We start from the raw sequence: 27,371 nt of genomic DNA, 5'->3' as shown, positions 1-27,371 counted from the left end.
GCTCGTTCAGTGCTGAACTGCTGAAATCAAGGGTATTAGAAAGAGTTTCTGCAGCTTTTGTTGGAGTAACTGTCTCTGCTGTCCAGAGAGGAGAATTGCTGTGAGGATTTGATTGCATTCAGCGGCAATAGCGTTAGTGAGGTCACCACCCCACCTCATCCTCAACTCCCCAGCTCAGCTCAATTTAAGTACTGGATGGAGCACCACCATCAATCATTCCAGAGATGACAGTTCTTCCACTGCTCCACAGCTCAATGCCCACGCCTGGCATTAGGCCAATAGGATCATGTTGATCTGCTCCAGGGAGTCCTATTCTATTGGCAGTAATTCTTCTGTACAGCGACTAGACAAGCTGTGTGTATTTGCACATCGGTGTCAGCAACAGGCGCAACTGAAAGTTGCTAAATGCTTTCATTAGAAGGGGTGTCCATAAATATTTGGACATATAGTGCACCGAGGACTGCAGGACCATCTTGAATAAACCACAAGACGCATTAGAAACACAGTGTTTATTCAGGGAGTCGAGGATACAGCAGTCCAGCAAAGTGTTCACATTCAGATTAAACAGGCATGCTTTGAGTCTGTCCACAGGATGTCCACTCAGGTCCATGACCACAGTCTGGCTGGACTGCATTTAAACCTGCACTGTGACAGAGCCGCCAACACAGACACACTCAAGACTCCCAGCATGCTCCCAGATCATCTCCATCGTCTTAAAGGAATGTTTCAGCAAAGAGTCAAACGTATCCCAGTTTACACGTACCTCGCTCCTGCACCACCAGCCAGGTCATGGTTGGCCTCCTAATGTTGCTTCTTTAGTTTTGCGCTAGGAAAATAAAGCTAATGCAGCTAACAAACACCCAGGGGTTTACTGAGGTGCTGCCGACTTGTTGTGGTTTAGGGTTCAGTATTATAGACTTCCTGTGAACGTGTGGCTATATTTACATTGAAGGCCTTTAGCAGATGCTCCTCTCCAGAGCCGCTTACTGAGGAGCTTCACTGTGATTTCACTCTGATTAACTCTGATTACACTGCCATCAGGTACGCAGGGGTCCATTCTTGGCTTTGTGGACCACCGAAGCGGGCAGCAGCCACAGGAAGCCAGTGTTTAGAGAGCGCAGCAGAGGAGCTGAACATGGCTGAGCTTAGAAACGTCCCTAGGAGACTCCAACACCCTCTCTGTGCACCGTCAACCACATCAAGAAAGGCCTGGTTTGAGGTGGTTCGAGGCCTCAGAGACAGTTTTTGTGACTACTGGCTTCTAGTGTTGGTTAGCGACATTAGCCTCGCAGCTCCACAGCTCCCCCGGCTAGATCTGGGGTACGTTGCTTTTCGATTTAGTGAAATATTCCTTTAATGTTTTGTAGCATAACCTTGAATTTTCAACACTACAACAGTTACAACATTGTGTTACAAACGTTCAGGCTCCGCCCTCACTCTGAAAAGCCGAACCTGTGGCATGGAGATACATGGCTATACTAGATTAGCACAATATTAAGACACTGACATCATGCATTGAGAGACTGAGAGGCTAGAGGAGACATTTGCACCTACCGGTTTGTGCTTTAGGACAACGCCATCCATCGCAACGCCTCCTCTATTTGTTACATTACTGCTATTCAACGTTTAGACAACCACAACCACAAAGCTGCTACTGATGTTAATTACCAATAAACGAGCCACGTATTTGGTGGGCGTACTACACTTCAGCATCCATTGCTGTAGGCATTGACTAGAGGTCAATGAGGCCTTCAGGTCCACAGGTTGGGCTATCCCGGATACAGCCAGCCAGTAATATCACTGGTCCTATAATGCATAGAAATGTAGCAGATCAGGATATACAGTGATCTATATAGAGTAGAGTAGAGTGGATGTACAGCAGTAGTGCTGCTAAATGCGTGAATATGGAGCAGACACCTTATAGCTGTAGTGAATGATTCCATTATGCTAACTGGTAATGCTAATTTGCCTTCTATTTATGGTTAGCAACATTAGCATTCTTAACAGATTGGCTCCTTTAAATGGCCTAAGATGCAGATGACTTGAGCAGTAGTGTCAGTGAGGCCATGATATGCCAAGGGCTGTTGTGAACTCTCTATTAGTCGTTTAGTTGGAAACTAAAGGATAAGATGAGAAACTAGAACAGTCCAATCAGAACACTTTTCTCCATAATATATTAAGGATGCGAGCTAAGATAGCTTTCCTATTGGTTAGGACTTCAGGAGCAGGGCTGAAGGCCATACACCTCACTATAATCACCAGCATAACTGGGAACTGCTAAAGGAATCAACCAATGGGCAAATCTGATTCAGTGAGGAGAACAACATCACTCTAGGTGTCTTGGAGGTTCTAGATACGGGTTGTAAATGTGAGCGGTAGTGTGAGCAGTCAGCTGCTAGAAACAGAGAACAGCATTGCTAAGAATGTCGCTATAAAAATGCTACATGCTAGCTCAGATATCCGTAACAGACCTCGGACAAAACCAAAGGGAGGTCTGTTACAAGCTTCAGGTGTCTGCGTTTAATCCAACAGTGGCCAAAAACGTTCACCAGCGGTAGCTTAGCTGTAACATACTGTTAGAACTCACATGAGGTGCTAGCAGAGATTAGCATTTCCAGTGAATATCTGGTGTTTTTTGATATTTGATATGTGAGGCCCTACTGAACTGAAGGCCTAGCTATTTTTACATTTAAATGGTTGTCCAAAAAGCTTTGTCAAATTTCAGATTACTTTCTATTGGTCCATTAATTATAAACATTCAATCGGTTCCTGAAGGGTTCTTGGGCTAAACATTTTTATGGGTTTTAAAATAGTTCTTCAATCTTGTACATTGTTTAATGGCGTTGCTCCAAAGAAACCGTATAACCACCTTTATGTATTAAGAGTGAATGTACTGTAAAGGGCAGCTGGCTTTTGTTTATGGTGTAAAACAGCAAAAAAAGATGGAAAAAGAAAAGCAATGATACGCAGGGCAGGGGTACATCAGCCCAGGATTGGGGTCCTCTGCTCGTGATCCAGAACCAGCAAACGTTTCTAGAAGCCGCTGCCGCTGCCCTCCGTGTCGTGGACGGGGACTGAGCGCTTACGCAGCACTGAATTAGCGGTACCACTCCGGGCCTGCGGGGGTGCCACGGCAGCGTGGCCGCAGGGGGCCCGGTACTGGGGCAGACCGCTTTTGGTGGTGTCCAGCTCATCTGGGTTGTCCTTCTGCGCTCTCAGGGCGGCGATGACGTCGCGGTCTGAAGGGCTGAGGGTCAAACAGCCACAGCCGTGACCTTCGACCCCGTCCTCCTCCCCGGCCTCGTCCTCCACTGTCATGAAGGCATCGCCCCAGAGACTCTCACACAGGTCCCGCCCGTGCTGGTACATCTGCCAGTTACACAAACACATACTAGCATTAGAATCATTAGAAGGAAAGTTCTGATACACGGGATTAGCTTAGTGCTAACAGTTTATCACTGCTGTAAATTTAGCCCGCGCTCTTACAGTGTCTGATTCTGAGCTTCAGATAAAACGGATAATACAGAATATCAGAATTTCTGATCTTCAGAGATCCCACCAAGCATACGGACGTTGTTTTTTGGACCTTTATTTAGCCCAAAGTCCGGATTAGTCCATCCGATTTGGTCCAAGGTTCGGACCATACTTAGACCTAATTAAGTCTAATTGTGACCTCATTTAGATTAGCTGAAAATGTTGTGTATAAACTTTACAAACTCAAACAAAACATATAAAAACAACAACATATACACATACATGCTAATGTCAACATTAGCTTCCGATAAAACACACAGAACATCTTTAATGAGCTACAGAGATGCGTTTAATCTAGAACATCCTGAACATGTTGAACAAGCACACCCGCATTAGCTTAGCGCTAGCTATGCTAATGTCTGTTACTGCGATTGCTCCCAGTCTGTGATTCCAAGCTTCAGATAAAACATACAGAACGTCTTTTCTAAGCGTCAGAGGTGTCTGTTTATCTAGAACATCCTAAAATTAAAAACTGACACCCGCATTAGCTAACAGTGCTAACAGTGGCAGTGAATTTACCACAGCTTTGTACAGTGTGTGATTCTAAACTTCAGATAAAACATACATTTTGTTACAAGCTACGGAAGTGTGTTTAATCTAGAACTGCCAGAAAGTGTTGTGAAAAAATACACTGCTTTTAGCTCAGCGCTAACGCTGGACTACTGTTGTAATGTTATATTCACCTGTTTTTTACAGTGTCTGATTTCTATGCTAATGTCTGATACGAGCTTCAGATAAAACACACAGAACATCTTTAATAAGCTTCAGAGATGTGTTTAATCTAGTACCCCAGCACTAGCTTAGCGCTAACGGTGGGTTAGCGCTCTTTACAGCGTGCAATTCATCGTCAGTGCTCATCAGTAATGCCAGTAAACAGGTAACGACCAGCGTCGTAAACAGTCCATCTGTGCTGCATTTGGGGTCATCAGACGGACAGCAGTGACCAACCCACTGGCATTTTAGCTACCGCTTCGAGCTGTCGACCGAAACGGACGACTGTGGCGCAGATTTACACCAAACAGACCCGAGCTCGCTGGCAGCAGGTCAGAGTTTGGGTCTTTTGGGTCTTTTGGGCTTTTTCACGAACGAATCCAACACTACATGAAGCTCGTCTGGCAGTAAATGCCGATTAAAGCGAGATCTGTGATTTATTAGCCCGAGTAGCGGACAGCAGCTAATCTGATTACACCCCGTCTGAGCGCAGGGCATCGGACAGACGCAGCAGTGTTTTATGGTTGGTGTTTGAGGCGTGTTCTCCGTCAGTCGGCTGGATGGAGATGTAGAGACTGACTGATGCTTTATTATGAAGAGCTGCTTTGATCTGCTTCCATTTAACAGGTTTGAAGACGGATCTTCCTGAGCCTAAGCCGCACCAGCGCCCCTCACATCCTGGCACGCTGAAAGAGATGCTGCAGGTCCATCCCTTTATCTCTCACACCCTCTCTCTCTCTCTCTCTCTCTCCCTCTCTCTCTCTCTCTCTCTCTCTCCCTCTCTCTCTCCTTTCTCTCCCTCTCTCTTTCTGTCTCTCTCTCTCTCTCTCTCTCTCTCCCTCTCTCTCTCTGTCTCTCTCTCTCTCTCTCTCTCTCTCTCTCTCTCTCTCTCTCTCTCTCTCTCTCTCTCTCTCTCTCTCTCTCTCTCTCTCTCTCTCTTTCTGTCTCTCTCTCTCTCTCTCTCTCTCTCTCTCTTGTGCGCCCAACTAAACTGAACCCTGTATCTGTGTGTGTCTACTGGCCTGAGAGAGTATGAAGTACACTCACACGCACACTCTTACTGAGGTAACACAGCATGCAACAGTACTAGCCTGAAGGGATACACACACACACACACACACACACACACACACACACAGACGCAGTGGTGTGCAGCAGTGTGAGTGTGAGTAGTGTTGTGATCCGGGCAGACAGTCACCTCAGGGTCAACCTCATACTAGATCTGCTTCATCTCACACAGCCCACCCTGCTCTTCACACACTCCCGAGGACATCATTACTGCAGCTGAGGAAGCAGGGTTCTCTCCCTCTCACACTCACTGAGCCTCCATCTCTCCGCCTCACTCCCCCTTAACACACACAAGCCTCCTCCTTCCACAAGGTCTGCGCTGTAAATCTCCTGTTCCTCCACAGCCCAAAGGGGTTCTACTGGATTAAGAACCACCACTGAACGGCACCACCTTCCTGAAATCTCTCAAGACACCTTTGCTTTGATGCTCCATCCTGCTGGACGCAGCTGTTAGAAGATGAAGGGTGGTTGTGAAGGGATGACCATGGTCAGCAACGATACTCCAACAGTCTGTGGCCTTCAAGAGATGACTGATTGGCAGAAACAATATGTCCAAATGTTTGTGGACACTCCTTCTAATAAATGCATTAAGTGACTTAAAGTTGCGCCTATTTCTGATGCAGATGTGCAAATGCACACACACAGCCTGTCTGGCCCCTGTAGAGAAGAAGTACTGCCAATAGAATAGGACTCTCTGGAGCAGATCAACATCATAAACCTATTAGCACCATGCTGCCCAATGCCAGGCTAGAGGGGGTGTAAAGCCCCCCAGCAGCATTAAGGAACCGTGGAGCAGTGGAAGAACTGTGTTCTCTGGATGGTGGTGCTCCATTCAATACTTTTGGCATGAGTTGGGAAGTTGACTGCATTAATGCTCTTGTTGCTGAATGCAATCAAATCCTCACAGCAATGCTCCACTCAAAACCTAGTAGAAAGCCGTCTTCCCTGGACAGTAGAGACAGTTACTCCAAATCATTTTAATACTCTTAATTTCAGAAGACACTGACAATGAGCAGGTGTCCCAATACTTTTGTCCATTGAGTTTATAAGCCTTCATCATTCCCCATTTTTTCCAGTAACTGGTGTGACACAGCCAATGTTAGGTTGGTGTGCTCTAGCCCTATGAGAACCAAACACCCAGGAGGCCCTGTTCCGCCCCTGTTTCCAGCTCCCTCACTGATTAGATGCAGTATATAAAGGTTCTGTTCAGAGTTCTGGCGTGTTGGAATGGACCAGTTTGGACTGGAATGGGTTTTTGTAAGAACCAGCAGGGTTCCTGGAGCTCCAGCAGGTGCGCTGGACCCTTCTGTGAGACAGAGAATCAGCTCTAAAGCAGGTTTAAAAGAGACTGCTTTATCTGTAAAGCTATGTGTGTGTGTGTGTGTGTGTGTGTGTGTGTGTGTGAGTCGAGTCAAAGTGTGTGTGTGTGTGTGTGTGTGTGTGTGTGTGTGTTTTGTTTGTTTACAAAGGACTGTCTGTGTACATTTGTCAGTGTGCCTAAAATGTCTGCTTCTGTACATCTGCTCTTAAGGCTTACTGAATTGTGTGGACATGTGTGTGAGTGTGTGCTGGTGTGTGTGTGTGTGTGTGTGAGTGAGTGTGTGTCTCTGTATACGTGTGTGTGTGTGGTGTACAATGCAAAGTGAGAACGTGTTCTCCAAAGATCTGTAACTGGCCAGTAACATTAGAATAAATACAAATAAAACAGAAACAGTATAGTGTGTGTGTTGTTTGAATAATGTTATATAGAGTTAATTACAGGTAGACACTCTCACTGACCACTGACTTTATGTTTATTTGGGTTTATTCTAATGTTATATAGAGTTAATTACAGGTAGACACTCTCACTGACCACTGACTTTATGTTTATTTGGGTTTATTCTAATGTTATATAGAGTTAATTACAGGTAGACACTCTCACTGATCACTCACCTTATGTTTATTTGGGTTTATTCTAATGTTATATAGAGTTAATTACAGGTAGACACTCTCACTGACCACTGACTATGTATATTTGGGTTTATTCTAATGTTATATAGAGTTAGTTACTGGGAGACACTCTTACAATGCTTATGTTTATATGGGTTTACAGGCAGAGACGCTCTCACTGCTGAGATACAGAGTTTTAGACTTTGAGATTTTTGCAGATATATATGCAAGTATGTGTGTGTGTGTGTGTGTGTGTGTGTGTGTTCGTTCTACCCCTCAGGATGGCCTACAGCACTGTCAGGCTGAGTATGTTGTGCTTGAAATTGTACAAATCTGGCCAAATTACAAAACCCAAAACCACCCACACACTCAAACACACACACACACACACACACACACACACACACACACACACACTCAAACACACACACACACACACACACACACACACACACACTGAGATGCCAATCAAGCCCACAGAGCTTCCCACGGCCGTGTCAGTCTCCTCGACCGTTATCTGCTGGAGTGTCGGATCCCTATAGGCGAATGTTCAACAGCACAAAGTTGTCGTCTAAACTTTCTCTCCAAAATGTGACAGTCCTTCTCTACCTGCTCTGGATCAGATACTCATGAACGTATTGGCGCCAGGCAAGACCACCTTCAACTCAATCCAATAATATACTAGTTCTTTCAGACAGGGCTTCATGCCAGCGGTGGTTCTAGCTTAGTAGTTCTAGCTTCAGTTGCAGTTGCACATCTCTGTCAGCAATGGGAAAAACCTAAAGCAGCTCAATGCTTTCATTAGAAGGGGTGTCCACAGACTTTTGGACACATAGCGTAGTCTTCTAAACCTTCAGGAAAGAGGGTCATGATGAATAAACGAGCAGGTTCTGCTCTTCCCCCGGGGGATGACCTCCTCTCACTCCCTCTGTTCGGTTCTCCTCGGTTCTCCTCTGCTCTGCTGCGCTGCAGGCTTCATTATGCATATGTACGCAGAACACACCACCACATTAACATGCCTCCACCCAGCCGCTCCACGGCGACCCACTTTACATGTTTGTTCGGAGGCCATTTTTAGCCCTCCAGAATCCCTTCCCCTCTCTCTCTCTCTCTCTCTCTCTCTCTCTCAGCCTCTCTCTGTCTCTCTATCACGCTTGTATGTATGTTAAGTCTGCCAATGGTCAGATATGGAGATAGAAACTGACAAGGACTGTGAAGAAATGTGTGAATGTGTGTGTCTATGTGTGTGTGTGTGTGTGTGTGTGTGAGAGAGAGAGTGTGTGTGTGTGTGTGTATTTCAGGCAGTGGTCCAGAGAAAGTCCCAGCTGTGTCCAAGCCCAGGGTCACTCTGCCTCTTTATAGCTTATATCAACTCCCTCTCCTCTCCTCCTCTCCTCTCTTTCCCTCTCAGCTCACAGATCACCTCCATTTTTCGGAGTCAGGAACGTCCGGAGGTCGTCCAGATCATACGACACCCCTCCCCCAGTCCTCTATCCGTAGACCACCCCCCCATCCCCCATCCCACAAGGCTGCCCCCACTGGCAGGGTGAAGGCCAGCATCCTCCTCCTCCTCCCTTGCTTCCTTCCGAGCTGCCACTAGCTGCCCTTGCGCTTGGAGGAGAGCACTAACTGGCAGCAGGGACAGCGGATACAGAACCAGTCAGGGTCACACTGGTTTCGCCTGTTTGCACACAGGTGAACTGGTGTGGGTGTGGTACCTGCTGGTAAGGTACGCAGCTGCCGGTGCAGTTGAGTCCTCTCGGGTCTCCAGCCCAGTCCCGAGCGCACGTGAGGTCAGTTTTACATGCTTCATACCTGATACAGGAGAGGGCAGAGCAGACTGGTCATTTACAGAACCTCTAGAACCATGACTTTAAAGAACCATGTAGAACCATGTTTGTAATAAATTGTGTGGAACCATCTGAAATGTTGAAGATCCTTCACTTGATATTAAGGTTCTTTACCAGTAGTAGAGGTTCCTCACACATCTTTAGTACAAACATGGTTCCTTATGGAACCAAAAGTGGTTCCCCCACATCCTGAGGCTACAACAGAACATAAACACACCCTAGTGCCGTATATTGCAAATGTTGAGGTTCATAGGAAATACACCTTGAAGAACCCTGAAGAGGTTCTTTCATTTAAAACTAAAGCAGGAGGACTCTCTTAGGGTGCTTTGAGGAACCTTCCAGGAACCATTTTTCTTCTACAAACCTTTTCTTGAAGGTTCCTTAAAGCACCTTAAGAAATTCCTCCACAGTTCTAAATTGAAGAACCTCTTAAAAGTTCTGCAAAGACAGTAGAGTCCAGAAACAAACGACTCAATTCACTGGCTTATAGCCAGTGGTGGTTCTAGCTTCAGAATGGACAAAGAAGACACCTGGAAAGATCCATCTGCTTAAGTCCAGTGTTGTAGACAACAGTGTGGGGTGTGTATGTTGTAAGCCATTCTGAACACATTATGCTCATGAGGGGGCGTGGCCTCACCAGTCTCTGCAGAAGCTTGTGCACAGAGGAACCGCCTTCAAGAAGGAGTTGCGCTGAGGGTGTGGCCAGTGAGCGGCGTGAGGAGAGCAGCGGTAGAAACAGACCACCCTCTTTAGGAAGGCGTCACAGCTGCAGAGAGAGAGAGAGAGAGAGAGAGAGAGACAGAGAGAGAGAGAGAGAGAGAGAGAGAGAGAGAGAGACAGAGAGAGAGAGAGAGAGAGAGAGAGAGAGAGAGAATACACAACATGAAAAGCTTCGTCAGATAATCTTCCTTCAGTTTGTGGTAAAAAGTTTGTCCTTCAATTTGTAATAGATACTGAATAATTCATACTGGTACCTGAATAATTAATTAATAATTCCTAATGGATTCTGAATACTTAATGGTAGATTCATACTGGTACCTGAATGATTCTTAGGTTTGAAATAATTCATAGTGGATGCTAAGTAATTATAGTAGATATTGAATCATTTGTAGTGGTTTATTCTATATCACTGAATAATTCATAATGTATACAAAATAATTCATAGTGGATACTGAATAATTCATAATAGTTACTGAATAATTCATAGTGGTTACAGAATAATTCATAGTGGTTACTGAATAATTCATAGTAGTTACTGAATAATTCATAGTAGATACTGAATAATTCATAATAGTTACTGAATAATTCATAGTGGTTACAGAATAATTCATAGTAGTTACTGAATAATTCATAGTGGATACTGAGTAATTCATAGTGGTTACTGAATAATACATTATAGTTACTGAATAATTCATAATAGATACTGAATAATTCATAATAGTTACTGAATAATTCCTAGTGTTTACTGAATACTTCATAGCGGTTACTGAATAATTCATAGTGGTTACTGAATAATTCATAGTAGATACTGAATAATTCATAGTAGTTACTGAATAATTCATAGTAGATACTGAATAATTCATAATAGTTACTGAATAATTTATAGTGAATACTGAATAATTCATAGTAGTTACTGAATAATTCATAGTGGTTACTGAATAAATTACAGTACTTGCTGAATAATAAGTGCATCCTGACGTCTGCAGATTAAGAACTAAATAATAGACTTAGAGTTTAATGGTTTAATTATTCTGTAAGAGTTCAACAGTTTAATCATGATTATTGAGAATAAGTGGACCTGGTTCAGGTCAGTGGGTAAGACTGTATGACCACAGTAGAGTTATAATCTTCTGATTAGCTTTTCACCTCTGTGTAAGCAGATTTCTGAGCCTGGATGAAAAATGTGCGTCTAATCATGTGTTTAAATGACGGGTTACATCAGTGTGACTGGAGCCTGAACGAGTGACTCACTATACTGGAGGTTTACCATTCAGGCTGGGGTGTGTGCACTGTTCACACTCTTAGAAATGATCTGATAAACATCAGACGTGTGAAGGGAATCAGATTTAGTATTAATCTCAGTTCTGTTGCCTGGCCAAAGCTTCTGATCCGGCTGAATCCGGTGCGGCAGACTTTATTTTTCTGCAGGGGTGCAATTCTGCCCTCCTGCGGAGTTTAATTCCAGCCCTAATCAAAGTACGCCTGCAGGCCAGACTGAGCCGGTCAGTGACCTCCTGCGTCACAGTCTGACCGGCTTCACTTCGCCTCTTTCCCATTCTGAAAAGAAGAGAACTGGCTGTGACTTACACGGGACTGAGAGTGCCACACCTGTCCCACGGGGTGCCGTCAACACCAGCAGGGGGCGCAGTCAAGTCTGTGATGTCCTGCTCTGAGCAACAAGCATCTGAGTTAAAAAGAAAAAGAGAGGGGGGGGGGAGGGATTGAGAGGCAATAGGTTATTGGACATAGTATCCTTGTCAGTTTGGTAACACTGAACGTCCAAATGTTTGTGGACACCCCTTCTTAGGAATGCATCTTCAGCTACTTTAAGCTTCACCCATTGCTAATCAGTGGGTGCTGTAGAGAAGTGCTGCCAATAGAATAGGACTCTTCTACAGGGACGGGACAGGGTGCAACTCTAAGTAGCTGAATGCATTCGTTAGAAGGGGCGTCCACAAACATTTGGACATATAGTCTAGGTCAGAGGCTACGTTCCTGCTCCAGGTGGTTCTACATTGGAATAATGTTCTGTGGCTGGAAATAGGAAACCGTCCACTCACTCTCCATGTACATCGTGCACTCCTTCAGATAAGGCTCCGGACTGGGCGTGGCTTTGTGTCTTCCATCCTGCAGACACGCCCCCTCTTGACACCAAGCTAGCGTAGCGAGGACGCTGGCCAGGTAGCTGAGGCCGAGCAGCAGTCTGGGAATGGCCATTCTGGACCGTTGGAGCGTCTCCAGGCGGAAGAGGTCAAGATGGAGTTATGCGTTCAGCACCTTGGACAGCACCGGAGGAATTACACAGTAGTACAGTAGTGTTTGGCGCATGAACGCATGAATGCAAAGCCCTTGATCTCGGAGGGTCTTGGTCCAGCCCAGGTGGGTCATTGTCCTGCTGAATCACACTGCAGGTAGTGATGTTTTGCATGCAGGTGAGAGCAAGTAAATCACCAAACTGGGCTGGACCAAAGCCGTCTAGGAGCAGAGTTGGGTTCAGTAAGTCCCATGTCCCATATAGGTTACACATATGATTTCATATTTGGCATGATGTGACCAATAGAAATGCTCCAAAAGGACCTAGAATCAAATCTTTTTCCATTGACAGTGGTCACACTGAGGGCCCATCCTCCTTTGATCAGAACTATTTATAGATTATTGATAAAAGTCAACAAACCATTGCATAAGACTGATCTACTGAACTTCTGAGTAATGAGAGTAATGATGGTTAATGGTGAAAATATTTATATTAAAAATAATAACCTGCTATTTAAATACTCTCTCATTCAGAGTTCAGTCCTTTACACTCATCATCTGCTGCCCTTCATCCAATTAATCCAGACTCATTACACTGTCAGTAATTAAACAGTAAGCAGTCTACGCTCCGCCAACAGGCTGAAAAGTGTTACTGCAAACTCCTCTGAGCAAAGAACAGCCCCTCCAGTCTGGACAGAAGCCCCTGCAGTTACTGAGTGTGGGACGCCTTCGTGTGTGATAAGCCTTGTTGAGGGTTAAGAGGTTAAGCAAATCGTGACGATATCCTTAACATGCTCAGAAAATATTGGCATGTTGCCAAGCCCTCCGGTCCTTTCTATTATACACACACACACACACACACACACACACCTATACAATCACAGTAATCCCGGCCACATCACGCCAACCGCACAGTCCACTTAACCCCTTAAACCCCAGGCTTCTTACACGGTGAGGTTTATTACTCAGACTGCCTGAGTTAGTCTCAAGTTCTAGGAGCAGAGAATCCAACCCTGGGCTTAATGTCATCACTGTCATGTCAAAACCTTGTATCTCCATTTTTGATGCTTTACGCTTTATGACCTAACATGAATCTGGTTCTTTATGCTGTATCAGAATTTTCTAAGGAATGGACCAATAGAAATGCTCCACAATGGGAGCATTAAACCTGATTATTATAATTGCATTTTTTTACATTGATTTCTATTGAAAGTCTAGAAGAGTTTTTGTCCTTCTCCTGTAAAGCTGCTGTTCTGGAGAGACAAGGTTGCTTTTTATATGGTAAATATTACAGATATATGAACATGCGAAACACACACACACACACACATATATATATATATATATAAACATAATACAATATTTGATCACTATCATTTAACCCCCCTTTACAGCTTGTTCACACTAAAGTGCAGCCCAGCCAGTACAAGCAAGAGTGAGCAGGTTAGACAGAGCCCAGAGCTCAGAGATCAGTACAGACAGACTCTGTAAAACCCAGCTTTTACTGAAATATGAAGTCATCAGCTGAAGCACTTACAGAAGAGCAGCAGGAGAGCGTCCCTCACTACCACACTGCAGCGTCCCTAATCTCAGCCCTGCTGTGGGTGAAGTCCCAGCCAGACCTAATGCTCTAGAATGTGCTCTTTAAGAGGCCAGAAAAACAGCAGAGCCTCATAAGAGGATAAAACACACACACACACACACACACACTCACACACACACTCACTAAACAACAACAACAACACCAACAATACAGGACTATGCTTGTTTACTGTTTCAGTGATGTTTACTCCCTCACACAACTGACCACAACAACAACAACAACAACAACAACAACAACAACAACATCTCCTGAGTAAAAGTGCAGAGAAACGAGGCTTTAAGGAAAAGTGTGACCTACCCGATTCCTGCTGCTGCTGAAAGACTCAACACACACTCACTCACTCACACACTCACACACACACACACTTCCGTTCAGCGGCTTCAGCCTCTCTCCTCCTCTTCTCTCTCTCTCTCTCTCTCTCTCTCTCTCTCTCTCTCTCTCTGTGTCTCTCTCCTCGGGGTCGCTGTCAGTAACAATCAGCCCTCCGGTTTCTCTCAGTGGCTTTAGCGAAGGACGATAACACCCCCTTTGCTCTCACACACACACACAAACACACACACGTAGACTCACACACACAAACAGACACACACACACACACATATATCTTGTCAGAACATACTGTACATATTCAATACTGGATACAGGTACAACACACACACACACACACAGTATGTTGTACCAGTATCCAGTATATTATTTAGTGTATATACATATACTTAAGTATATATACTGTATCTAATTTATATATATGTATATAAGCAACGATATATACCTACTACAGACTCTCTCTCTCTCTCTCTCTCACACACACACATACATATTCTTGGGGGATGTAGCTGTGAGCCTCTATGCCTCTTTGATGATGTGTAACTGGAGAAACCCCTGAGGGCCACCTGCACGCTGTGATGGACCTGGTTATGACCAGTTTGCCCTTGTGTCCAGATGAGTGCCGAGAGCACGCTGAGTCACCTGCACCCCATCCCATCTGATGCTGAAGGGGACGCGCAGGGTGCATCAGCGCTTGCCCTGCTCACAACACTGAATACACCTCAGTATTGTTCAGTTATTAATTCAACGAAAATTACTCATGTATTAACTACAGTTATTATTATACAATTACAATTATTCATAATGCAATATGAATTATTCAGTATCTAACATGAATTATTCATTATCTAACATGGATCATTCAGTATCTACTATGAATTATTCAGTAACCACTATGAATTATTCAGTAACTACTATGAATTATTCAGTATCAACTATGAATTATTCAGTAACCACTATGAATTACTCAGTAACTACTATTAATTATTCAGTATACACTATGAATTATTCAGTAACTACTATGAATTATTCAGTAACTACTATGAATTATTTAGTATTAACTATGAATTATTCAGTAACCACTATGAATTACTCAGTAACCACTATGAATTATTCAGTAACCACTATGAATTATTCAGTATCAACTATGAATTATTCAGTATCCACTATGAATTATTCAGGATCTACTATGAGTTATTCAGAATCCACTATGAGTTATTCAGTAACCACTATGAATTATTCAGTATCTACTATGAATTATTCAGTATCCACTATGAATTATTCAGTATCTACTATGAATTATTCAGTAACCACTATGAATTATTCTGTATCCACTATGAATTATTCAGGATCTACTATGAATTATTCAGAATCCACTATGAATTATTCAGGATCTACTATGAGTTATTCTGAATCCACTATGAATTATTCAGTAACCACTATGAATTATTCAGTATCTACTATGAATTATTCAGTATCCACTATGAATTATTCAGTATCTACTATGAATTATTCAGTAACCACTATGAATTATTCTGTATCCACTATGAATTATTCAGGATCTACTATGAGTTATTCAGAATCCACTATGAATTATTCAGTAACCACTATGAATTATTCAGTAACCACTATGAATTATTCAGTATCTACTATGAATTATTCAGTATCAACTATGACTGTAGTATGTACGTGTAGTGTTCAGGGTGAGGAAGTGGATAGTGGACCCTGGGGGTTTCATTTAGAGCTCATTAGAGACTCTAATCTGAAAGAAATGAAAAAGACTTTATTTTGTTGGGCCTGTTCGCTCTGAACAGCGCTGTCCTCTGAAGGGGGGATTTTCTTTTGGCGGGGGTTGTGTTGTTTTTGTGCAGCTTGTTTTTTTCCCAGGCAGTGCATCTTGGAGAGCTCGGGCTCTAATCTGACTGCCTAAACACCCGTCTCGCGGCGTAATCCTGCCCGCCACGCAGCGCATTAAGACGGTTTTGGGAGCAGACAGAGAACGACCTACATACAAGGTTAGCGACAGCTCTGGAGAAACAGTCTAAAGCAAACGAGCCACTCTGAGCCGAACTGTTCTCAACCTTGAGACGTTTGACTTTTTTAGTTTATTAGATGAATTTAATAATTACAAGTAATCAGTTTACAGCATGCAGTAATAAGCTCCATTCCAGCCTCCTGATTCCCCAGTTTATGGGGAATTCCAGCCGCCTAGGCCACTTGTCTTGTACTGTTCTACTGTGCAGCATTGTACCCCTCAGCCTCTCCACTTTGACAGGATTCAGGATCTACAGACTAATACACCGAACAGCCATAACATTAGAACCACTGCCAGGTGATGTGAATAAGACTGATGATCTGGTTCCAGTGGCTCCTGTCAAGAGGTGGGATCTACACATATATATATGTATCAGAGGAGACATGTGTTAAGTCCTTAGCTCCTAGTTTCGGGAGCATTGCTAGTGCTAGCGGGAGCTATGAACGGGCTAAGCTAGGCTATGTCAGGATTTGCGACTAGCATGGGATCTCGCCAGCCAATACAAGCAGATCTCATTGAGTTTCTTTCCCGAGCCCTCCCCAAAAAGTAAAGCGTAAAATGGCCTTGTTAGATTCCGAGGTAAAATAACAGGGTGGTAAATAGGCTTGCTAAAAGACGGCAGAGCAATTTTCACCCCAACCGAAGTCACACGCTTACTATCTCTGCTTACTATACCAGCCCAAACGCTCGGTAAATGAATCCTGCAGCTCAACTTTAAACATCTAAACACTCGAAACCAGTCCAGAGGGGTCCAGAGAGACGGCCCGAGTTTTGTCCCACTGAGTCGAGGCCAAACTATGCAGACCGACTGGTTTCGTAACCGGGATTGCGCTGCTGACCCGGAGGTGCCCAGCACTCTATCGGGGCATTTTATTTTCGGGGTGAGCAGAGCTGGGGGAGGCAAATCGGAAAACGTTATGCTTTGGTCATTGGAATGGGAACAATGAGGTCCTTTGTGCCGGAGCTATTCGGGGAGAGATGAGATGAATTCGGAGAGCGGGACAAAGGCCGGCTGCCGCTGCCACTGAATGTGCCCTTGTTTTGATTTACCCCGAGAAGTAACCCGAATTGTTATTAGCCCGCACTGGCAAGAACTAATTGGCATCCACTGTTTGGAAGAGCTTGCCCTCAGATCCAGCCCACTTACCCACTCGCTGGCCTTTTGTCTCTCAACAATGAAGAGAAACAGAAGGCCAAAGCTCTCCCCACATGGCCCCTGACCCTGCCACAGGCCTACTGCCGCCCAAAATGCTTCGAGAGACCACGTCCTTCGTCTGTGTGGGTTTATTTACCCTAAAACAGCCTGTTTGTTGTGTTTATTTATTTATTTGATTTGTTTGTTTGTTGTTTGCTTAATGTGCCTTTAAGACTGATGCATGCCAACTGAAACTGGGCGGACTACGCTGCTGGAAGGTGATTGGAGAACAGACAGTCGTATGTAAATGTGTTCGTGGCTGTGACATCACAACCATGACTGCTTCAAAACAACTCTTTCTTCACTTTAATTCCCACACATGAACCAGATATGAGCAATGAATGAGCGAAGAGCTGTCAGTCATGCAGCTTATCCGACTCTTGCTCTTTCACTAGGCTCAGTTCTCCTCACATGACCCTAAAGAGCCCAAAGAATGGCCTGAAGATGTAGATGGACGTATTTCGGACTACCCTACCCCATAATGAGCTTCTCACCGGGCCTGCCCGCCTGCCAGACGAATTTTGCCAGAAGATATTTCTGTATTTCCTCCTCCTCCTCCTCCTCATCATCATCATCATCATCATCATACTTTAGCGACACCTGGTGTCAGAGTGAGGCAGTGCAGTTGGTCTCACTGGTACTTTGATTAAGGCTGAAGGACCTATTCAGGATTATTTAGCATTAGCCAGTTCTAATCCTGAATAGCTCAATATGTGCACGATGTGTCCAAAAGTTTGTGGACACAAATGGGTCCCGCTGCTTTAAGATGGACCCAGTGCTGACACAGATGTGCAAATGCACATACACACACATACACACAGCTTGTCTAGTCCCTGGAGAGAAGAAATACTGCCAATAGAATAGAACTCTCTGGAGCAGATAAACCAAACATGAACCTATTAGCGCCGTGCCTAATCCCAGGTGTGGGTTAGAGGGGTATGAAACCCCCCCAGCGCTGAGCTGTGGAAGAACTGTGTGTTCTCTGGAATGAAAAAAATTTGGGATGAATGAGGTTGGGTGGTGATCATCATCCAACATCCTGACCTCACTAATGCTCTTGTCACTGAATGCAATCAAATCCTCACAGCAGTGCTCCTCCAAAATCTAGTAGAAAGCCTTCTTCCCTGGGCAGTAGAGACAGGTTTTCCAACAAAAACAACAGTTTCTCCAGCAGGTGTCCCAATACTTTTGTCCATATAGTTTGTATAATACAACCATATGGGACATATGACCTTTTATGGTCTTATATGTAATTTTATACAGTAGTGCATGGTTGTGAGTGTATGTGAGTGTGTGTGTGTGTGTGTGTGTGAGTGTGTGTTTGATCATTGCCTCAGCCCTGCTGTTGTTTAGAGCTGGGCTGTGGAGACGTGCGGAGCTGTATTCTCAAATGTCACAGCGCTGCTGACTGGCATTCAATCTAATAAAGGTGTGTTCTGCACAATGATGACATTTGAGGCTCTCTCAGGAGAACGTCGTGAGCAGAGAGAGAAAAAAAATCTGGGTATTTTATTACCAGTGGCACTTTGGGTCAGGTCCGCTGTCAATCATCCTTCCTGTTTTTACCCCAAAGACTAAAGCAAATGGTTTCGCAGTGCACCACAATCACCAGAGCGCCTACAAACCACAGCAGCAGCCTGAGTCTCTGAGGCAGTTTATTACAGGTGTATCACAGTGACAGAAATATGAGACGCATTTGCTATGTTACATGCTCTGAGACGGCCAGGTAACCTTACTGTATAAATGGTACAGTGGTACAGTACCCACACAGTCAAACATCTGGAAATTACAGCTGTAAACAAAAGAACAATATGAAAAATGAATCCCTCGACCTACTGATCTGAAATTCTCTGCTCTACGGATAGAAAAGGAGAAGAACGGCAGGCGGCCAATGTCCACATAGAAAAATAAGAGGAAAGAAAACACCACTGGCTGAGGCTGTGCAGTCTGCCTCCGAAACCCTTCCAGCCAATGGCCCTGATGTTAACCAGGTGTTTCAATCACCTTCAGCTGCAGAAATGTGCAGATACGTGGTTTTCTCGCTGACGTCCTCTGAAGGTGCTCGTATTGTCCCAGCAGGGATCAGTCACTAACATGTCCCTTCCAGTTCGTGGGCTCAAGGGTAACTTGGCAGTAGAATCAGACACTCTTGAGCAGTCGTACATGAGGGATTAAGGGCTGGAGAGAGGACGCTCATGAACACTATTGGGAAGAGTGGAAGATCCACTGATCATCTGTGGGATGAGTTGGGGTAATGAAGCTCCTTTTAAGGCCTATGGGATGAGATGGAATGATGAAGCGTCTTAGAGGAACTTTGGGATAAGTTGAAGCTCCATTAAAGACCATTGGGAAGAGTGGAAGATCCACTGATCATCTGTGGGATGAGTTGGAATGACAAAGCTCATTTGAAGACCTTTGGGATGAGTTGAAGCTCAATTGAACACTAACCAGGAAGAGTGGAAGATCCACTGATTATCTGTGGGATGAGTTGGGGTGATGAAGTGTCTTTGAAGATCTTTGGGATGAGCTGGAATGATGAAGCGTCTTCGAGGACCTTTGGGATGAGTTGAAGCTCCAGTGATCATCAGTGGGATGAGTTGGGGGGATGAAGCTCCTTTTAAGGCCTTTGGGATGAGCCAGAGTGATGAAATGTCTTTGAAGATCTTTGGGATGAGCTGGAATGATGAAGCTCCATTAAAGACTATTGGGATGAGTAGAAGCTCCATTGAACATCTGTGGGATGAGTTGGGGTGGTGAAGCTCCGTTTAAGGCCTTTGGGATGAGCCGGAATGATGATGCCTCTTTGAAGATCTTTGGGATGAGTTGAAGCTCTATTGAACACTACTAGGAAGAGTGGAAGCTCCAATGATCTTCTGTGGGATGAGTTGGGGTGACAAAGCTCTTTTTAAGGCCTTTGGGATGAGCCAGAGTGATGAAGCTTTTTTGAGGACCTATGGGATGCACTGAAGCTCCATTAAAGACTCTTGGGAAAGGTTGAAGCTCCATTGATTATCGTTGGGATGATTTGGAGTGTTGAAGCTCCTTTGAGAACCTTTGGGAAAAGCTAAAGCTCCACTGAACGATTGAGCTATTGAATTGGAGCCTCATTTGTGATCCAGAAATAATCATCCAGCATCATCATCTGGCATCACTGATGTTCTTGCAACTGAATGGAATCGAATTCCAGCAGAGATGCTCCAGCCTGGCAGCAAAGGGAGACCAGCTCCCTCTTCAGATCCTTGAGTTTAGAAGACATGTTGGTCAAGCATGCATCTGGAAACTTCATCTGGACATTGGCGTGTGAAGGCACTTTGCACTGCTGAGTCTGCTCAGTTCTCGTTGGGTTTCGACTTCATTTCTTGCATCTTCTTCCCGCAGTTCATGGCCATGGTGGCCACGGCGTACGAGGAAAGTATGACTATGGTGCTTCCCACGAAGTGTGAGGAAGCTCCCCGTGGGCTGACCCGCAGAGGCCTGCGGACGAACTGGGCCTCCTGGATGGCAACGGTTGGTGCGATTGGTTCCATGTCCTGCTGGATGTTGGGTATACCCCACTTAGCTTGGCCAAGTGATGATAGAGACCAGGTGTCTGCTTGCTTCTCGAGTGGTGGAGTGAATTGTGGAGACTCCACCTGCAGTTCCTCTTATAAAAGGAGGCCAGGTGTGTCCCCATGACGCGTCAAATCCTTCATGGTCAGCGCCAGATTGCGTCAATGAGGTTGGAAATAGATGGGCGGTGCGTGGACAGGTCGCTGGGCCAAGGAGGATAAAACTCTTATCTCATTAGAAGCTGCCAAAGAGTCGAGATTAAACCGCAGTGAGCTGTGAGGTCCCATGACATCACAGGGCTGGTGTGGATGATTGTTAAAAAATTAGCCACCGTTTAAAAGCAGTCAGCGGCATCAATAACAAGGGCAGGGAGGGCTTGAGATGGAGCCCATGTAGAGACCAGGAAAGCGCTTCACTGCAAATGTAGACAACAACAATGACAACATACACTATATGGACAAAAGTATTGGGACACTTTCTTCTGAAATCAAGGGTATTAAAAAAGAGTTTATAGTAAGTAGTCTCTACTGTCCAGGGAAGAAGGCTTTCTTCTATATTCTGGAGGAGCATTGCTGTGAGGATTTGATTGAATTCAACAATAAGAGCGTTAGTAAGAATCCCAAAAGTACTGGATGGAGCTCCCCATCCATCATTCCAGAGAACACAGTTCTTCCACTGCTCCACAGCTCCTCAATGCTGGGGGGCTTTATACCCCTCTAGCCCACACCTGTCATAAGGCAGCATGGCGCCAATAGGTTCATGATTGGTTTATCTGCTCCAGGGAGTCCTATTCTATAGGCAGTACTTCTTCTCTACAGGGACTAGACCAGCTGTGTGTGTGTGTGTGTGCATTTGCACATCTGTGTCAGCAATGGGTGCAACTTAAAGCAGCTCTGTGCATTTATTTGAAGGATTACATCACCAGATGCTTCTCATGGTTATCGCCAGGAAGTACTAGAACCCTGACCACCCATTATAGGCAGTCTGTAAACAGGTCATTAGAGGCTGTCAACAAGGCCTGAGCTAAGTGCAGTAAGCAGAGGGCCCATGACATCATCGGGATGACACGGGGATTACTGAAATATGAATCACCGTTTAAAGAAGTCATAAGGGGCTCGTGACCGAGCCAACGTAGAGGGAAAAACAGCTTTGCACTGCCGGTCTGTCACATCAGCTTAAGGTTCGTTTGATTCTTCAAGGGTTTTACAACTCGTCTCAGAGAAGGGTGGAATTACCTGCCAATTGTTTTGTCAGTTTATTTTTAATAAGTCCTAACTGTGTTTAAATATTACACACTACTAACCAGAAGGACTTCCTAAAGGGGGGCTTTGGCCTGTTGCTTAGTCTGGTACTATTCAACATTACTATTACATTAAACAGTTACTTTATCAGTAACTATGAATTATTCAGTATTTACTATAAATTATTCAGTAACTACTAACGTTGTTCAGTATCCACTAGAAATGATCTAGTATCCACTATGAATCATACACCATCTACTATGAATTATTCAGCATCTACTATAAATTATTCAGTATCCACTATGAATTATTCAGTATCCACTATGAATTATTCAGTATCCACTATGTATTATTCAGTATCCACTATGAGTTATTCAGTATCTACTATAGTTGTTCAGTATCCACTATGTATTATTCAGCATCCACTATGAGTTATTCAGTATCCACTATGAATTATTCACTACCCACTATGAATTATTCACTATCCACTATGAATTATTTTGGGTGAGGAATACAGGTGTGGACCCACATGTGATTAATCATGTGATAATTGATGATCACATCCCAGTGTTGTAATTACTCTTCTGTGACCTCTCAGGTCTCTCTAGCCATTGAGTTAAAAGTACAGACCTGAGAGGTCACACCTACTATTGCATACATACACACACACACACACACACTGCACATGCTGACCCTTTGCCTGGACGTAATTGAATTATGTGGACACATTCATCGTGGCCACACTGAGCCTCCACCTGTCTCTGTTTTTGACTACACTGTTTCAGCACTGACCTCCACTGTCCCCTTACACAAAGAGTCTGGACATTTACTAATAAATAATAATAATAATAATAATAATAATAATAAAATATCCAACCAAAGAAACGAACGTTTGGAGTCTGGACCCTTCTAAATGAGGGTGGACATTCATGGATGGAGTCTGGACAGTCAGATGGAGTTGTGTGTGAGTCTAGTACACTTAAGCTGTGTTAGTGCTAGAACATGTGTCAGCCAGGAACAGGCCATGCTTTGACCTCTTGGTGGTGGACACCAGCCTGTGTTTGGGTCTGGCCCGGGAACCTGATTACAACAGCTCCTGATCTGACGGCCAAACAGCTTATAGCCGGTCAGCCGTCCCAGCTAGGCTGAAAATAGACCTCCCTGCTGGCCTCAGTACTGTTATCTCCTCTCTCTATCTCTCTCTCTCTCTCTCTTTCCCTAATCTTTCTCATCAAAATATTACGTATGAGTATGTACATCATGCCATAACATTAGTACCACTTCTAGGTGAAATGGTTCCAGTGGCTTCTGTTAAAGGGTGGATCTACATAGGCATACATTAGGCAGTAAGTGAACAGTCAGTTCTTGAAGGTGATGAAGTGGACAAGCGTAAGAATCTGAGACACTTGACAAGAACCAAACTATGATGTTCTAGATAGACGACTGGGTCAGAACATCTCCCAAACATCAGGCAGGTCTTGTGGGGTGTTCCCGGTGTGCAGTGGTCACCACCTACCAAAGGTGTTCCAAGAAAGGACAACCAGCAACAAGGTTGATGCTCATGTGAGATCCCACAGGACACCTTCAGAGGTCTTGTGGAGTCCATGCCTTGACGGCTTGGAAGCTGTTTTTGCAGCAGAAGGGGACTGACGCATTATTAGGCACCTGTGTCACATTATTGCATATTGATTATTGATTATTGCAGCTTAATCTGCATTAGTTTGGGTAAAGCCTGTTATTGCTGCTCTAATCCTGCAGATGGCGATAGTGCATCAGTCTACTTACAATCTGCCACACATGATTGACTTTAGAGGCAGTTTACCTACAATCAGCCCCACAGAATTAACCTTAGAGGCAGTTTACCTACAATCTGCCCCACAGAATTGACCTTAGAGGCAGTCTACTTACAATCTGCCACACATGATTGACTTTAGAGGCAGTTTACCTATAATCTGCCCCACAGAATTGACCTTAGAGGCAGTCTACTTACAATCTGCCACACGATTGACTTTAGAGGCAGTTTACCTACAATCAGCCCCACAGAATTAACCTTAGAGGCAGTTTACCTACAATCAGCCCCACAGAATTAACCTTAGAGGCAGTTTACCTACAATCTGCCCCACAGAATTGACCTTAGAGGCAGTCTACTTACAATCTGCCCCACATGATTGACTTTAGAGGCAGTTTACCTATAATCTGCCCCACAGAATTGACCTTAGAGGCAGTCTACTTACAATCTGCCACACATGATTGACTTTAGAGGCAGTTTACCTATAATCTGCCCCACAGAATTGACCTTAGAGGCAGTCTACTTACAATCTGCCACACATGATTGACTTTAGAGGCAGTCTACTTACTTACTCTTATTAATGCTCTGATCCTGCAGATGGCGATAGTGCATCAGTTTTGCCCTCATTTCAGCACTCAGTAGTGGAGTTTCCTGCCGCAGAGGAGCACAGCAGCTCAATCCCACTCTGAGATGAAGTTCCTGGGATGAAACCATGGTGTTCTCACCTGCTGTGATCTCCCTCAGGTTAAAGCAGAGGTTCAGGGGACAGGAGCTGGCAGTGTTTAGTCCGGCTAGCCCAGTTCCAGTCAAAACGGGGGTGTGTGTAGTGTCTCTGATCAGCAAAAGTCTTCAGAATCAGCCACTCGGGACATGAGTTGTAGTTGTAAAACCAGAAGGGGGCAGTATTTGCCTTATAATACTGCCACCTAAGGTGACCCCACATGAAGGCCAGACTGTGTCACAATGGGTTTTCATTTAGACATGGATAGTGAGGCCTTCCCATTGCTTCAGTGTTAGAACTTACTGATATTGATACACTATATTGACAAAAGTATTGGGACACCTGCTCTTCTGAAATGAAGGGCATTAAAAATAAGAGTTTCTTCTGCTTTTGTTGGAGTAACTCTCTACTGTCTACTGTCATTTTAGAGGAGCATTGCTGTGAGAATTTGATTTGGTTGGATGGAGTTGGTTGAATTCATCAGTTTAAATTATTTCACACAATAGCTTTGGTTACAGGCGGCTTCTAAATGGACACAGGCTGATGTGAGGCTAATGAAATAACTGCTGCCTGTAACCAGTGTGTCTGTATAACTTTACACAGACTGTCTGAGCTCATTATTTACCTTTAGAAAAATCATCTGTTTGATGAATTTTCTAAATCAGGGTTGGTACAGCGATCATGCCTGCAGCGAGGAGATAAGGGAAGGTTGCTCTCGTTCAGGAACACTCTAAATCAACAGTGAATGTAATTGATCACTGCGATTTTAGCAGCCCGAAAGTGCTTTCCGTAGACTCTCAGGGTCTCTTTTTTTGGAGTAAGCAGATGAACGGACGACTGAGCTACGTTATATCATATATAATAAAGATTAACTCTACATTACATGGCTTTTGTGTCGCACACTGAAAATAATACATTATATTTTATTGACAGTTTACCTGTAGGCTCAATCCTGTAAGGCAGACCATAGGTAGTCTGCCTGAAAATCTGCCTCTCAGGTCAGACCTATAGGCCAGATTGTAAGTAGACTGCCTTTAAGGCCAATCCAGTGGGACAAATTGTAAGAAACTGCCTCTAGGGTCCATCCTATGGGGCGGATTGTAAGTAGACTGCCTCTAAGGTCAATCCTGTCGGGCAGATTGTAGGTAGACTGTCTCTAAGGTCAATCCTGTCGGGCAGATTGTAAGTAGACTACCTCTAAAGTCAATCCTGTGGGGCAGATTGTAAGTAGACTGCCTCTAAGGTCAATCCTGTGGGACAAATTGTAAGAAACTGCCTCTAATGTCAATCCTGTGGGGCAGATTGTAAGTAGACTTCCTCTGAGGTCAATCCTATGGGGCAGATTGTAAGTAGACTACCTCTAAAGTCAATCCTGTGGGGCAGATTGTAAGTAGACTGCCTCTAAGGTCAATCCTGTGGGACAAATTGTAAGAAACTGCCTCTAATGTCAATCCTGTTGGGCAGATTGTAGGTAAACTGCCTCTAAGGTAAATCCTTTGGGGCAGATTGTAAGTAGACTGCCTCTAAGGTCAATTCTGAGTGGCAGATTGTAAGTAGACTGCCTCTAAGGTCAAGCCTGTGGGGCAGATTGTAGGTAGACTGCCTCTAAGGTCAATCCTATGGGGCAGATTATACATAGTCTGCCTATAAGGTTGATTCTATGGGACAGGGTAAGTGCTGCATTCATTATGCTGAATTTCATTTACCTCGGAAGTTGGATGTCTCTCTTTCTGTCTCTCTCTCTCTCTCTCTCTCTCTCTCTCTCTCTCCCCATTCCTCTTCCATCTTTGGAATTGTCTGCATGACTGAGCTGCACACACACTCGTGCTGGCCCACAATCACACGCGTGTCTCAGACGTCCGGAGCCTCGTCTGTTCTGCTGTAGAGCCGATTCTCCAGAGACTGAATGAGCTTGTGTGTGTGTGTGTGTGTGTGTGTGTGTGTGTGTGTGTGTGCACATGTGAAGGAACAGTGCCGTCAGAGCCGTGACCTACTTTAGGCAGGGGGGCATGAGTAGTGTGTGACGTGGTGATGAGTGCACTGGAGCAAACTACTCACATACACACACACACACACACACACACACACACACACTGTAGCCATGCGGATCCAATAGAGTAACACACACTGATCTCCACACACACAAACACACACACACACCCACACACACACAGGCAAAGCCAAAGACAGCAGTGCCATGTTAGATCTGCATGATTTGAAAGATGATGAAGTGACTCTAAGTGAATCAAATGAATCAAGTGAATCAGGTGAATCAAATCTTCTCCAAACTACTGAACTCAGTGAATCAGTTTTGGGGTAACTTGTTTTTATTGATGTGCAACCACCTCTCACACTTTCTATACCAATTATTATTTATTAATAATCATTATGTCAAATTAATTCATATTTTAAGCATATATATATATATATGTGTGTGTGTGAGTGTGTGTGTGTGTGTGCAATTTAAAGATCCTGACCGGGTGCATTGTTTCACATCCTGAAATATAGGACACGTCTGGGAAAAAGAGGACGTTTGGTCACTCTACTCAAGAGTGATCTCTAAAAATACCCCCAACACAGAACCACACTCAGCAGCAGTGAATACGGCACCTTGTTCCTACAGCCGTCAGCACAGCTGGACACAGTAAGCAGAAAGACCGGCCTAATGTGCAGACAGTAACAGGTACAGTCAGGTAAGTTGGCTATCCCACCACATTAGCTGATGTACCCTGCTCTTTGATTATATGATATTATATAAGTTATTCCACACCATGATTATTATATTATGATTAAGAATATATTGCACACCTGAGCAGTACATCAGTCTTATGCAGTGGTTTGGTGAC

At 44.3% G+C, this 27,371-nt stretch overlaps 1 protein-coding gene across 2 annotated transcripts; it reads right to left on the bottom strand.

Moving 5' to 3' along the window:
* Window positions 1-494: 494 nt before the first annotated feature.
* Window positions 495-14,137, bottom strand: rtbdn (retbindin). 2 transcript variants are annotated; one of them, XM_072674531.1, is made up of 7 exons: window positions 13,966-14,137; window positions 13,603-13,707; window positions 11,873-12,089; window positions 11,400-11,496; window positions 9,730-9,858; window positions 8,961-9,057; window positions 495-3,369 (listed from the first exon to the last, which is right to left on the bottom strand). In XM_072674531.1, exons 3-7 carry the CDS (start codon window positions 12,027-12,029, stop codon window positions 3,034-3,036), a joined length of 816 nt encoding a protein of 271 aa, XP_072530632.1. In that variant the 5' UTR covers window positions 12,030-12,089; window positions 13,603-13,707; window positions 13,966-14,137; the 3' UTR covers window positions 495-3,033. The 2 variants fall into 2 exon arrangements, with proteins under 2 accessions (XP_072530632.1, XP_072530634.1); XM_072674533.1 differs by lacking the exon at window positions 13,603-13,707.
* Between the last annotated feature and the right edge of the window lie 13,234 nt (window positions 14,138-27,371).

This window comes from Salminus brasiliensis, chromosome 3 (genome assembly GCF_030463535.1).
Source record: "Salminus brasiliensis chromosome 3, fSalBra1.hap2, whole genome shotgun sequence".
Lineage (NCBI taxonomy): Eukaryota > Metazoa > Chordata > Actinopteri > Characiformes > Bryconidae > Salminus > Salminus brasiliensis.
Note: the sequence above shows the minus strand (reverse complement) of the source record. Positions and strands in the feature narration are given on the sequence as shown.